This window comes from Punica granatum, chromosome 7, assembly GCF_007655135.1.
Source record: "Punica granatum isolate Tunisia-2019 chromosome 7, ASM765513v2, whole genome shotgun sequence".
NCBI classification, from domain to species: Eukaryota; Viridiplantae; Streptophyta; class Magnoliopsida; order Myrtales; family Lythraceae; genus Punica; species Punica granatum.
The window spans coordinates 10,597,897-10,612,579 of NC_045133.1; the positions used below are offsets into that span (position 1 = coordinate 10,597,897).

The 14,683-nt window shown below is 41.2% G+C and overlaps 1 protein-coding gene across 3 annotated transcripts; it reads right to left on the bottom strand.

Moving 5' to 3' along the window:
* Positions 1-231: 231 nt before the first annotated feature.
* Positions 232-13,324, bottom strand: LOC116214133 (probable 3-hydroxyisobutyrate dehydrogenase, mitochondrial). Of its 3 annotated transcripts, XM_031549452.1 has the most exons (20): positions 11,364-13,324; positions 11,157-11,267; positions 10,424-10,700; positions 10,237-10,325; positions 10,038-10,125; positions 9,736-9,972; positions 9,505-9,630; positions 9,223-9,321; positions 8,921-9,112; positions 7,929-8,552; positions 6,351-6,452; positions 5,728-5,816; positions 5,420-5,534; positions 4,229-4,379; positions 3,902-3,984; positions 2,735-2,830; positions 1,781-1,923; positions 1,149-1,233; positions 732-811; positions 232-538 (listed from the first exon to the last, which is right to left on the bottom strand). In XM_031549452.1, the coding sequence occupies exons 1-20, from the start codon at positions 13,133-13,135 to the stop codon at positions 454-456; spliced, it is 4,644 nt and encodes a 1,547-aa protein (XP_031405312.1). In that variant the 5' UTR covers positions 13,136-13,324; the 3' UTR covers positions 232-453. The 3 variants fall into 3 exon arrangements, with proteins under 3 accessions (XP_031405312.1, XP_031405309.1, XP_031405310.1); XM_031549449.1 differs by lacking the exons at positions 7,929-8,552; positions 8,921-9,112; positions 9,223-9,321; ... (5 more) ...; positions 11,157-11,267; positions 11,364-13,324 and adding an exon at positions 6,791-6,935 and having other exon boundaries at positions 6,351-6,555; XM_031549450.1 differs by lacking the exons at positions 7,929-8,552; positions 8,921-9,112; positions 9,223-9,321; ... (5 more) ...; positions 11,157-11,267; positions 11,364-13,324 and having other exon boundaries at positions 5,722-5,816; positions 6,351-6,368.
* Positions 13,325-14,683: the final 1,359 nt, after the last annotated feature.

The window sequence follows — 14,683 nt, forward strand, 5'->3', positions numbered from 1 at the left end:
GAAACAAACTTAATCCTCAATATATTTTTCTTGGATACGAATTCATACCGTACTTAATTTTAAATATTACTTATTGTTAAAAGATTTAAACTCTTCTCCACCGTGTGCGGGCTATCACCTAGCTTTTATTATATCAATGTGGTCGCTCAGCTCAAAGTCGCATTCTCTTTGAAAAAACTGAGGAAGCTTATGCTTAAGATAATAATCTCGGCTTCCTTGAAGATGAAATAATATGCGGCACGGAATAAATCCTTTTATTTTCTCAATGATAACTCGATGTAAGAGCAATGTACGTTTTAAATTAGCTGGCACGGACAAACAACATTGCCTAAGCATCAATAGAGGTGCAAGTTACAACAACATAAGTGCCTATACTGGCAGTTCATGCCATGAGCAGAACCACTGAAGCCCAAGAATACAATGCAAATTGGTATACAAAAAGCTATCGTGCACTCATTCATCACTGCCGCCATAATAGTGGCGGAAGACGCTTGAAAAGTCCTTGGCTTCGTGACCCTCTTTGCAGAGCTCCAAATATCTGCGTAAATGATATTAATCAGTCTTCATGAACAAGAAATATAACCGCATAAATACTCTCCATCAACCGGGTGAATTCCATCTTCTTCTGCGGTTAGTACCACATTAGAACTAATTTGAAGCGAGAATGTAAAAGATTACAGATTTAAAAGTAGATGGTAGAAGCATAAGGGTTTCAGTGGCAAAGAACTTACATCTCTTGGGCTTGGAATGTCAATGGGCATTTTAGATCAACCTCTTTAGCTGACGCTGCAGCAAGGCTTAGATCTTTAGCCTGCATTTCATATCAAAAGCTGATTATTCATTATCCTGCCAGGTAGACTGATCCAGCTGAAAAGAGCATCTAGTTGTAATTGTTGCTTCTTCTCTCTTCAAAATGCTTGCATTTGAAAATTTTCTTGCTAGAGAACACTCCCAATGGGATCAATACACAAGGGCATCGATTAGCTAAACCCGTTTGGCCTTAAAGAATAAACGAGGTATCCGAATTGTAGAGCATCCGGAAACTCACTAGCCACACCAAGCTTGCACAAGCGATCATTAAACAATTATGTTGTCATGTTGGACACCTTGGATCTGGTGAGATTACAATGCAAATCTAAAATATGTACCATCAGTTTAGATGCAAATCCACCTTCGTAATTCCTTGAAGAGGGCACGCAATCCATTACTCCAGGAACTGGATTGTAAGTATCACTGTCACAGATCAGCATGCCCTTAGAGGAAGAGAGTCATCCACAGGAAACATAATATAATCGAGAGGATCTTTAAAGAAAAACCAGGAAACTCTGTTCATAGTTTACAACACTACCGTATCGGGTCACAGACACATTGCCAAAGAACCATCCATCCATGATGTTCTTAAACATAGGTTACATGCCATATTTCCAAGTGTATCAGTATGAAGGTCCCTTTGATATCACAAACATAATAGGAAATCTTGTAGGCGTAGTTTTCAAAACTGGCCTGGACACGAACCGACCGATACAGTGGGTTCCTGGATTCAACCATTGCTAAGTTGAATTCGGTCTTAAGGTTCTTGGGATTGGACATCTTTCTTTCAGCCTAACATAATGCCATATGGCCAGCTCATTTTTCAAACACTCTGCTAAATTGTCACTGAAAGTTTGAGTATCTATTTGTTTCTATCTTCAGCCCAAGTGACTAAATGAAAAGACAATCTCAACCTCAGATCCATAACGAAAGATTCAGGGTTGTATCTGAAAATGTGATTGATGCATACCTACTCCAACACCGGGCGCTGGAAGAATTGAATACTCTTGTCAAAGTACTTGCAGTGATTCCCAGAGACTGTCCAAGAGCAAGAGCTTCCGAGACACCAAGCATACTGACAGCCATTGCTAAGTTGTTGCAAATTTTTGCTGCCTAAAGTGATATAGCACGAAAGGATTCCATATAAGCAGATGAGGAATGATACGTCATTTAATCTTATCTCAAGGATTTTTACACGGCAAGTATTAGAAGAATGTAGAATTGGAAACATCACAAGAGTTTGTTTCATGAACTCCAGTCCAACAAAATGAGACACAGCCAAAGCATCAAAATTTCGTCATGGTAAAATCAAGGAAACCTTTGGCCATGTGCTTCCTTAAATTAAGGTCATATGCACTGGTAGTGTTCATCCATCTTTCAGCTGTTTCCATGTAAAAAGTTGAAAAAATATCTATAGATATACACACACTTATATATGGCAGATGGCTTCAGGGACTGAAAAATGAAATCCAAAGCAAAGGCATCAAATGGGAATGCTGTTGTAGCAAAGTAGAAGTAAAAAACTCTCCTCAAGACACACTAAAGGAAGGAAAACTGAAGCATCGGATCTATAACCATCCCATAACAGTTCTTATTCAGTTAATATTAGCAGACAGATGATAGAGCCAGAGAGAAGGTATGATATCAATTTTATCATGACAGATGAATGATAATATATCCTTAATCATATCCTAGACAGACCTAGCAAACATTTTTTCGGTCTGGAACTAATTGCTAATTCAAGAAAAAATCACGGAAAATATGCAGCCAACTGTTGCCAAAATAAACTGTTCCAGGAGTGTCATCTTCCTTTTCTCCAACTTTGCTAAATGAACATATTTTAGCTCAATACAGCCATGTTAACGGAAATGTTAAAATACAAGGAGAACGCTTGACTACCAACTATACATGACAAGGAACTTACAGAACCATTTGCAGTTCCTCCACAGTAAATTGTGTTTTTGCCCATAGAAAGCAGCAGTTGTTTTGCTTCAAGATATGCTTCTTCTAAGCCACCAACCTGCAGGACAGCGGAGTAACCAAACAGTCATATAAAGCATGGTCATGACCTCCGTGCCACAGATCAACAAATAACCTTTCTCTTTCTTTTTACCTCCACTGTTGACAATGCATTTTTAAGAATGTTCTAAAAATGGCCAAACTAGTCTTTATCACCAGAAATGACAAATGAACCTTTTGATCAAATAAGCATAAGATCCATGTGGGCACTTGAATGATGCAGTCATTAGGAATGGGAGGTAATAGAAAGCTTCTGCCAGGTCATAACTACTAGAATAGCACATGGAAAGTAAGACCAATTATTTACAATATATATATATATATATATATATTTAGGGTAACAGGCTTATCAAAAAAAAAGGATGATCCAATACGTGTCAACCTGCAGAGGAAACAGTGGCCACATCTTGACTTAAGTCTAGAAAAATGATCACCCTAATATTAACTCATCAAATGCCTTCTCATTTCATAAGAATAAGGAAGATCCACACTTTGCTTGGATACAACTCATTAAGAGGAAGGGAAAAGAAGGGAAGGGAGGGGATTGGACGGGAAAGGTTGAGAAATTTTGTTTGGATATACTTAGTATAGGCAATTTAAATTTTTTTTGGGTATACACGGTAAGGATAAGGAAGGGAAGGGAGGGGAATGTTTAACCTTGTCCAGCTATATGTTATTCAGGAAGTGGAGGGGAATGAAAACAATTTTAAATCAAATGACTATATGATCCTATTACATGAGCTTATTAACAAAAAATGATGGATAATTGGTATTTTTTTTATTAATCTGAATAAATAAATAAACCACACCATATCTAACAAGGCTAACCTTCTAAATTAGACAGTTGTGACATCTCAAAATTTTACAACTTTCCCCTCCATTCAACATCAAATCAAGGTTGAAAGAAAATGAGCTCCTGGAGGGGAATGGGGGTGAAAGTTTCATCTTAATTCCCCTTACCCTAAAGTGTGAAAATTAAACAATGGGAAAATTTTCCTTTCCTTTCCCCTCAAGCCCAACAAACTTAAGATTTTAAAGAATATGAGGTTGGCAGCAAAAAATAGTTAAATACCATGAAGGTGAGGGTACCACATTCAGCAGCAAGAACACCTCCAGATACAGGCGCATCTAACATAACTGGACTCCTCTGGTCATCTATGCAAGCAGGAAAGATTAGATTTGGATATATGTAATAGTCATCCATTAGAGAAGAAACTTTTGACATGCAGGAGAGAGAGACAGATGCAGAGAGAATCCTTTCTCCAGGCACTAACAAGCTAAAAGACTTGTTGAAAAGTCATAAAGCGTATGGAGTGAAAAATATATTCATAGTACAATCAACAATGTGAAAGGACTTCCCTCCTTGGGGGACACATTTGAATGGAATTAGTTCTTTTACCTTTCTTTCCTTTGAGAGTACAGTTAGATACTATTGCTGAAAGCTTTCTTGATGTCTGGGGATCAATTGTAGAGGAATCTATCAACAACCAAGGTCTTAGGAAATTTCCTCCATGAAGTAAACCATTTTTTCCAGTGTAAACATCAAATACCTACATATATAAGAGCAACCACTTCGGCATCTGTGTTGAAATGTGATGCATAACCATCCATTTATATCTATGAACATTTAATTTATATAAGGTGACAGCCAACTGATATATCATAGGCCTGTCCAGAGAAAGAACCAAATTTCTTCAATCAGCTGATTTTTAGATATTGCATCCTCCAAACAGGCATAAAGAATAAATATGCTGCATTTATCAACAAAGTTTAGTTACATATGTTACATACATAATACTGAATCACTGATCATGTGAGATTATCTCTACAGAAATGTCAATAACTAAAGCAGCAGAATCAACTAATGCTTTAAGTAAAACATAGCATCTCCAAAGGCAGAATGCTATTTTTTGAACTGAAGATATGAGAGCAAAGGAATCCTATGCAAGGCTACTTTGCATTTTGAAGCATCCAGTTCAGTAATCATCCTTGCATCAGAGGGAAAATAGGAACCAGTAAATGAATTGAATGTGCACAGATCAATGACAAGGATAACACTGTTCAACGGCTAAGTAGGAAAAGAAAGAAAAACAAATGGAAATAGTTCAAGAATAATTTCACACAAATTGCCATCGAACTAGCCATCCAATTAATAAAGAAATTAATGCAACTCACTTAACACCACAATATGTTGACTCAATTCTTATTTGTAATGATCACAAAATGATAGATTGATAAGAATAACCAATTTTACACAATGCTTTTTCGTGGCCAACTTTTTTACTAGTCCAACTTAACAACATTTTTTTACTAGGAAGCTGAACTCATAAATTTTCCATCTGAAGATCTAAGTGAAAAAGAAACTTTCATAGAGTAATAAAATACAAAGTGAACCCATAATATGCAGTTCTTTTCCATGAGAATCATCAAAAAACAGAAGTACCCTGGTAGATAATGTATTATCAACAAATACCCCTCCAATTTCCTGTCATGACTAGAGACTCATAAAACATGGAGTGAACCTTTCCAAATGTCTAGCAGTATCAACAACAAGAAGTTCGAGTTTACCAAGGAGAAACACAAAACTTACATGAGAAGATGACGGCAACATTGTTATGACCACATCACTTGATTCTGCAATCTCAAAAGGCGTCTCCCTTGTAGGAACTCCCCTGTCAGCGAACATCTTCATCACATCATAGTTTCTGAAAGAAATCAAAATTTCCAACGATCATGCTGAAGCATAATAGATCCTCCTGTTTATTTAAAAAGGAAAGGAAAAGACACTTGGCATTGATGTTCCACGAACATTTGCCTCCACAACATGATATACATGTAAAGATGAGAACTTGAATGACTCAAACATCAAGAATGCAATAGAAAGATTCAAACCATTACATATCATGCACAGCCACTCTGTATCTGGCCTTAATCAGATTATTCACCATTCTGGATCCCATCATCCCCAAGCCTATGAATCCAACATTCTGTCCAAATAACCAAATCACGTGTAAGCAAATGAATCCAGCACAGCAAAACTCCTTCCACAACATTTAAAACCAACAAGTCAGGGGAACATTCAATCTCAGACCAGGCAACCTTAGAAATATAAGAATGAAGAAATAAAAACACTTTCTCATAACATAAAAAATGATTTTCATCTAATTTAAGCCCATGAAATTCGCAAAAGACATCAACTTTTACATGATCAATCAAAACGCCCATCAACATCGAAACAATCAGCTTAAAACCATCACCACCGGGATAATATCTGCAAGCCGTGACAAGACAACTAACTTATTGGATTGTGGGGATCGATTTGGATAATGACAAAATCACTTCACAAGTACAAAGTATCTCTTTGGGAATTCAATCCTGACACTCTCTGATCATGCCAGCCCGTAACAGCAGCGATCATTATCATCCAAAAGGGTACTCGTATCAGAAGCTAGCGAAGTGGAGAAACGAGGCAATCTTGTCGAGCTGAGATGATCAGAGGAAGCGGGGAAAAGCTAGCTTACTCCGAACTTGGAAAGGGCTGCCGAGGAACAAAACTGACGAAGTGGGGAAGACGCGGAGGCTCCACTTCTTATGGCCATGAGAGAAAGAAGAGACCTTGCCCTGCTGCAATTCGCCATACTTGCACACTCAAGCTTTGCTGCTGCGAGTTCGGGTCAGACTCAGTGCCCACTGGAAATATCGCTCGGTAAGGCAAAGACAAGAACGCTGAAAATTAGGGGGGAAAATTGCAATATCACTTTCAGTGCTCAAACTTTAACTACTTTTCACTTTTATCCAGACCTTTATATATATATATATATATATATATATATACACATACCAATAATCTGCTCTCTGATATGCATGGGAGACTAAAAGAAGCTTGATGCAATGCCCTTTTCAAAAAGCTTTCATGCCATAAAATTATCTTGCAGCAGGACATACGGCAGAAAGAATATACCATTTTTGTGCAATTCTTCAAGCAAAACACCAGCAACCAGTCGCACATGAATTAAGAAGGATGCCTTAATACCACAGCTCTCTTGTCAAGGTATACACCAAGCAGCAACTCAAAGGAGACAAGCGACGGGGTGGCCATGACAGCATGATATGGAGCCTACTATCACCAAAAAAAAAAAATGAAACAAAAAACCAAACTTCAAAATGTGAACCTGTCAATATGATTGAAGAGAATAAACGATGAATTATCTGCAGGAAGAGAACAGGAAATCTCCAGCACCAACTAAGGAAGTCGTTACATGTTGTGTCAGAAGATCGATAACCTCGCACCATGGAGATCAGGATGATTGTAACAGGCGATTCATTGTAGACAGCAAAGTGAAATAGAAATGGTGAAGAGCGAGCAGGAGTAATACAGGGGTGTTCCATGTGCGGAATGGGGGCGATTTGGGAGGAATAACAAGGGAAAAGGAATGATGCAAAAAGGCACAAACGGTTGGTTGAATGTCAATGCGGCAGTTTTGAAGGCAGAGGAACCCCAAAATAGTCAAGCGGCACACGATAAACACATTAATTATATGTAAATTTATTTTATTTTTTTCGGGTAGGAAACGGGGCAAAAATCCCAGTACAATGCTAGAATCTTATTATATCTTTAAAGTATATATATCGCCAAAAGTAAATGGAAGATATATGAATGGATGTATGAATGGACAATTGTAAATCGCTTTCATTGAAAAATGTCCATTTGATCGACAAAAACATCAATAATGATATGAGTTGATTAATTGATTGATAATATACAAAAATATCTGCTGTTAGGCGACATTGTAAGGGTCACTATACCCCGCCTTATTCCTGTTTCTCTGTAATTTGGGCCATGCCCCCGACTTTACCCAAAAAAAATATACAAAAAGATCTCAAAATGTGAAATCTCGCGCACTACAATTCTAAGATGTTCTCAACATTCCTATTTTTAGTTATGTATGAAGCATATTGATTAATATCTTTTAACTATATGGGATAAGTTAATATCACATCCAACATCGTGAAGGTCACTAGGGTCATAAGAGATCATGCGCTGCAACCTCATCCTCTCGGGTTGGGGTTCCACCACTGGTCGGAAATGAAGCTCTCTTCTTCATCTTTTCCTTCAAGTGCCGGATCTTGGCCTCGACTCGAGCACTGAAACCGATCTTGGTCGACTGCCTGGCCTTGGACTGCTCACGGGTCCAGAGGTACTTGTCCTCGACGTCCTTCTTGTAGTACTTGATCTCCTGGATGACATGGTGGTCCATTGGTTCGAAGCACCGCATCATTGAGCTATGGAAGAAGTAAGGGATGTTACAAGTGACCGTGACGAGGATGGTGATGGCCCAGAAGCTCTTGGACGGGGCCAATTCCTCTGCGAAGAGCTGGTACACCTCAGAGCTAACTGAAGGCGGTAACATCCCAAAAAGCACGAGGAAGAGATACCAAAAGGCAATGCTCCCCCAGATGAAGATATGCTGAATCCACGTGAAGTGGCTCATCGTGAGGGCGATCTGGCAGTTCACGACCCAGATGATGCAGGTGAACATGGTGGTTCCCATCGCCATCTTGTCCGCAGTATGGCCGTTCGTGTTGAACGCCCTAGTGTAAAAGGCAAGGACGTTGAATACGAAGATTATCAGGGAGGCCTGCAGCCCGTTAGCCATCCACCCCAGTATCCTGTACCAGTCGAAGAACAGGTTCTGCGGGCCTTGCTGGTAAAGAGCCGGAAACTGCAACATAAAACGCAATCGACTGGGCACATGAGTACAAGAGGCAGGGATGAACTGACCCTTAATGACATGGCCTATGCTGGATTCGAAAATGCTGTCATTTATATGTTATTTCATTTCATTCCTTGTGTCATGCCATTGTGCCGCAACCCCTTACCACTTCTGTTTCGGTACACACTGGCATGCTTGTTGCTAGAGATTATATTCGTCTGTCAAATTGTCTAGCATTCTTATTTGTTCGTTTATCCGATCTCATCGTGCTAGAATTTTGTGATTCTTTTTAACAAGATAGGCCAATGGTCTAAATCCCCGTTGGCTCCGTCTCAAGCAAAAAAATTCTGCTGGAGATTTTCTCTGAGAGCAATTACCTGCAAGCAGATATCGGAGGAGACATCCTGTTCAAAGACTCCAAGCGCGATGACAGGCAGCGAGGTGAGAAACACGTTGAACAGAATCATGTACCAATCATAGTAGATTGCCTGCCCTGAGAAAGCCGTGGCAGCCTCGAAGTAGAAAAAGGTGAGGCCGAACGCTATGTTCTTGTAAATGAAATAGCATATCTGAGATATCAGCAGAGCGGCTACGTTAAGAAGAGTAAACACTTTTCTCTTGCAGCAATACTTTCTGCAACCGAGAAAATTTCCGATTTACTGAAAGATGTGCATATTACCATCTGAGAAATCCTCTTGTAGCACCAGTGTCCGTGGACCACCAGGAGTCTTTCCAAAAACCGAAATTGGGCAATCGCGAAGTCACTAGCCATCACAGCCTGCAAAGTATAGTTTGGCTCTTAAAAGGTTTCAACTGGATGTACTAGACAAGGACCATAAGCAGTAGGAATGGACTGAAACGTATATTGATCGATCTAAGAATATACTTTGACAGACCGGATGAGAAAAAATTTGTAGGAAAAGAATTTTGTGATTGTTCGGCGTAAAATGAAGTCACTAACCTGCATACCTTCCACGCCACTGATGCCCACTCCAATGTCCGCTTCTTGAATCATTCCTACGTCATTTGCACCGTCCCCGACAGCTAGAGTCGTTTTCCCGGTTCCTTCTTTCACTAACCTTGTCACCTGCCACAAAAAGATGCTCTAAAAATTAGACCAAATACGAAAAGTCCAGAGGTATTCATCCATTTGTATACTATATATAGTGGAAAAGACAAGAAAGAGATGTACCAATCCCTTCTGCTTGGGAGAGACACGACAGCATATAACGGAGGCACATTCGACGGCTAAGTGGAGAAACTGAAATTTCATGTCATCCTCTAAGGCATAGGTCAGGGTCTTCCCGTCAATGATCAGAGCGAAGGCGGCGTGGGGGTCTTTCTCAAGCTTGATCATCTGGGTTGCATTGGTGATCTGATTGAGGATGCTCTCCTTCACTGCCTTCTCCGAGACTAAAAGCAACGAAGTCTGCTCGGGTGAAAATCATTTTCCTGAAACCAAGCCACTCAACTCTTTCTCAAATTATGTCTTACCTTTCTACTGTCCTTGCCACATGGGTCTGAGATTGTTGACGAAATGAAGATCTGCTTCATCTCCTGCCTCAGAAGGCTGCAAGCAAACCTGCACATCACACAACATAGGAGAAGAAAATCTCGTTAGCAAAAAGCTTTTAAAGAATGCAGCTTATACTGATAGTGTTGTTCGGTTTTTCTGGTCATTGATCATACGTACCCAATGTTGATGGCAGTTTCTACCTTGTCTCCAGTTAGGACCCAGATCTTAAGACCTGCTTGGGCGAGCTTGTCGATGCACTGAGGGACCTAAAGGATTCAGAAAGGGAAAAAGGACATTAAGGAGCAAATCTTCATGTGCCGAAGTATACAATAGAACAAACCCTATGCTGAACTGTAGATTCTACCCCTTTTTGCAGCTTGTCCTCCACAGCCGTGGCGCCAACAAGAATGAAGTCCTTCTCCATCATATCAGACACTTTTTCGAGCATCCCTTCTCTATCGCCCCCAATCGCTGTCTTTGCCTTGATAAACTCGTTGTTCCAAGCCATGTACTCCTTCTCGTCGAGCTTCTTGTAGGCAAGCGCCAGAGTACGCAACCCGTTATCTCCATACTCATTCAAGTGCTTCATTGTTGCTTCCTCGTGTGCTCTCCCATTCTTTGCAAGACGTTCGAAAATTATACTGTGACAGGATTTGAAATGGTGTGAATGAGGAGAAAGGCAAGATATGCAACAATCTGGGTGGTCCATGGAATTTAATATGATCCTCGTAATAATCTAGCATGGTTATGTCATTGATGCAGGAACAAATAATACAAATGAACCTGTGTTTTCAAGTTGTAAAACAACAACCAAACTCTTTCTCTGATGAATCTGATCATGATCCAGTTTTGATTATCTCAATATAGTGAATTGCAAATATTACGCGGTTTTGGTGCAATACAATTCGTAGAGCCTCAGTTACCAAAAGAAAGTATACCAATTATTTAACATAACAATACGCGTTATGCCCCTGAATAAATATGAAGAGCAGATCGACCCCGCCACTGCCAGGGCCGCCACTATAAGCAGACAGTCAAATTTGGTCCCACGTTTTTACAGAAACTGTGAGTATGATAAGGAGGAACGTGAGTCGAACCTGTCAGCACCCTTGCACAGAGCAAAGATCTGCCCCTCTTCGTCCTGCAAAATCACTGACATTCTCTTCCTCTTACTCGTGAAATCCAACAGATTCAAAATCTTATACTCCCTGAGAACATATCAAGCGAAAAGTAAATTGCTGTGAATGACATAGCATCTCGCAAGAAACCGGTCAATATTAACACTTCAATAATTTAGTACTTACCTCTGGACGGCTTTTGTAGTATCAGGATACTTCTCGTTAATGAACACACTAGACTGAGTCCTCTTAAAATACTCGAATCCAAACTCTCGTGCAGCAATAAGGAATGCCCCTTCATCCGGAGACTCCGCCTCGTAAGTCAGCTTCCCAGTCTGCTCATTTAGCTCCGGAACAGCTGTGTGGCACAAAGCCAGTATCCGGAAGAAGAGCAAGATCTCATCGGTATGGGGCTCCTTCGTCCAATTCCCATCCATCAGCCTGGGATCCTCAAAGCTGAACCCTTTGACACTGGGCTTGTCTCCTTTCCTGTCCTTGGAGGTGACCACGATCTCCGGACTCCTGCACCCACCCGCCATAGAGAAGGAGCCGTCATCCTCAAGTTCCATGGCCATCTGCTTTGCTGCAGCGAGCTCGACCTCACTGGCTCGGACTCCATAGGAGGTCCCAGCAATCGAGCACTTGAGGAAGTCCATCTGGTTGCACGTCAAAGTCCCTGTCTTGTCTGACAAGATCGTGTCAACCTGACCCAGCTCCTCGTTTAAGTTTGAGGTCCTGGCATCTGCAGGGACCCCACTCTCCTCATCATACATGTTGATGTCCTGGTTTATGAAAAGCGCCTGCAAGAACTTGACCATCTCGATGGATACATACAGGGAGATCGGGATCAAGTACCCATAGAGCATGAAGGCAGCAACCATGTGGCACAAGGCCGAGGCAAAGGCATTTTCCGGGTCATAGCACGTCTCTGCCTGCTGGGGCCTCAAGTACCACCAGCGAGGCATTTCTGTCTTGGTCAGATAGAAGAAGCCCGCGGAGCTTATCAATGAGACTATGATAAGTGTTGCAAGGAGGAGGTAGATTATATGGTCCATCTGCTTCTCGATTCCACTCCTCTTCGAGGGTGCCTCCATGGAGTTTTGCATCACCTTGCTGTCATGGCCTGTGAATATGACCACGCCATACACGTAAGCCGTGTTCCTGAGCTTCGAGTCTCTCAGGAGGATCTGGGCCGGGTCTAAAGGGTAGATCTGCCTATCATACTCCAGGTTGCCAACGAAGGTGTACAGGCTCGGGTTTGGGTCCTCACACTTGATCATCCCCATAAAGTCCCTGAAGCAATCGTCGCTATCTAGAGTTAGAGTCGCCTCCAGCGACCTCTTCACCTTCAAGTTGGTCTCTCCATCCAAGTTCATGGTCTCCACATAGCAGAGACCGTCTTCATAGCTGGATGATAGCAAGAGAAGGTCTGCCGGGAAGAAGTTATCCTTCTCGACCTTCACCACGTCCCCGACGCGGATGTCCTTCCACTGCTTCTCAGAGAAGATACCTTCCTTCTTATGTACACTGGCTTTCCGGGAGTTAACCTTTTTGTCCTGCATGAACCGGCGCCAGTCCTCTACACCCTCCTTGGCCATGCTGGCCCCGAGGACAAATGCCAGGGGAGCAATCATGCTCACGGGAGAAAAGGGTGAGATCGATAAGAGGGAGCAAATCGCCGCCACCAGGAAGTATATGTTGGCCACTCGACGGAACTGCTCAAAGAAGGCCTTGGGGAGAAAGGTGATGATGTTGTACCTGGTGGTGGATATGTAGTTGGACCGATATTGCAGCGGCGGCTTCTGGTGCATCTCGGACTTGTTGCAGTGGACAATGCGGGAGTACCCAGGACCCTGGATTGAGTGCGGTTCATTGTTCTCTGTACTCCTGGCCCTGAGGCAAGCAAACGTGTAGAGGTGGCTCCGCCGAATCCTGGCCCTAATTCTACCCCCTGCCATGGTTTTTCTCCTATAACAAGATCTTTAAAATCTCCAAAAGAAACATCCTGCCATATTCGCCATGAAAACCCTGTGCATTTGCCAGCATGGAATCCCGACCGAGATCGTTCCGCTCAATAGATCACAATTCTGACCATCCACTCCAAAAACATTAACTTTGTCTTGCATTCAGATTATATTAGGAATTCGCCGAGGCAATCCTTTATTCTGCAGCCTGACAAGCCACCTGCCACCGAGTGCACCAAGACAACTATGAAAAATGGATTTGCGCAAAACGAAGGCATCACACAGAGCACTTCTTTCTTAAGCAGTATATATATCACATCAAAAGATTTCTTTGGCTTTTGCATCACTATAATACCGGACAAGTCTTTTCCGAATCACCAGTTTACAAACAAGGGGTACTACAATAAATTCACATTCTCGACTCAAAAAAGGCCAGTATACATTGCCCTTCACATCTCATCGGTGATAATGAGCAGCGCACACATCAAGTGCCTAGCGAATGAGATGAGCGCCGGATCATTCATGCATTTGGTTCGACAGATCATGTTCCGATCATCGAAACAAAACCAAACCCAGGGCGTGAAAATCGCCCAGAAATCCAAGAAATGCAAGAAGACATCGAAAACGCAAAAAGGGTACCCGGGATAGAATCAAATGCAGCTGCTGATGCTTGCAATGCAAGCCAAAGGGAGAAACGAAACAGAGCTTCCTGTTTTGCAGATCAAAGATGTCAGGGGAAGAGGAGAGAGAGAGAGAGAGAGAGAAAGAAAGACATAATTTCAGACCACACAGATACACACACACTCCTCTATGTGTCTCCTCTAAACAATGCCAGGATTTTTCGGGTCTGGTTTTTCTCTTCCCTCCAAATATATTCAATTGGCATTTTGGACATATTGGTTGAAATGGCTTGTAGTTTCCGTCAATTAACCAACCAATGAACAGAGCATCTGTTTTATATTATTATTAAAAAAAAAAAAAGACCAATTGGCAGAGTTCTCTGTCAGTGCTGCTCCCAATGACCTGGCACCATTGTAAATTTTGGCAAGACAGTCCAGTCCGGTTGTTATTTCAGTTAAACTTATGCGTTTATCTTCAATCCGGGAACTCCTTAAAAGGGGAGTTTGCATAGGCCAATTGGAGCGCCCCACGCCGTAGTGTGTTGGATGACTTTCATTAAACTACCTTGTAAAATAACAAAAACACTTGTTATTTGATAAGAAATTTATTAATTTTTAATATAATAAGACACTTGTTAAATAATAAGAAATTTACCTTTTAATTACATGATGCATTTTCTTTAAGAAACTTATTTATTGAAAACTTAACAAGACTCTTACTGAATAATAACAAGTTATCTTACAAAATAATAACAGCTTTGCTTTTTTTTTTAGCCTCCTTAAAATTAAACTTTTAAGGAGGCTCATTATCCTAGCAACACCCTAAACTTATACGTGGTTGTATTGTTGACAATGCGTTTATCTGGAGTATGAGAGTACTTATATATGTCTAACCATACATACATCTTTAAAGGGTTAATTG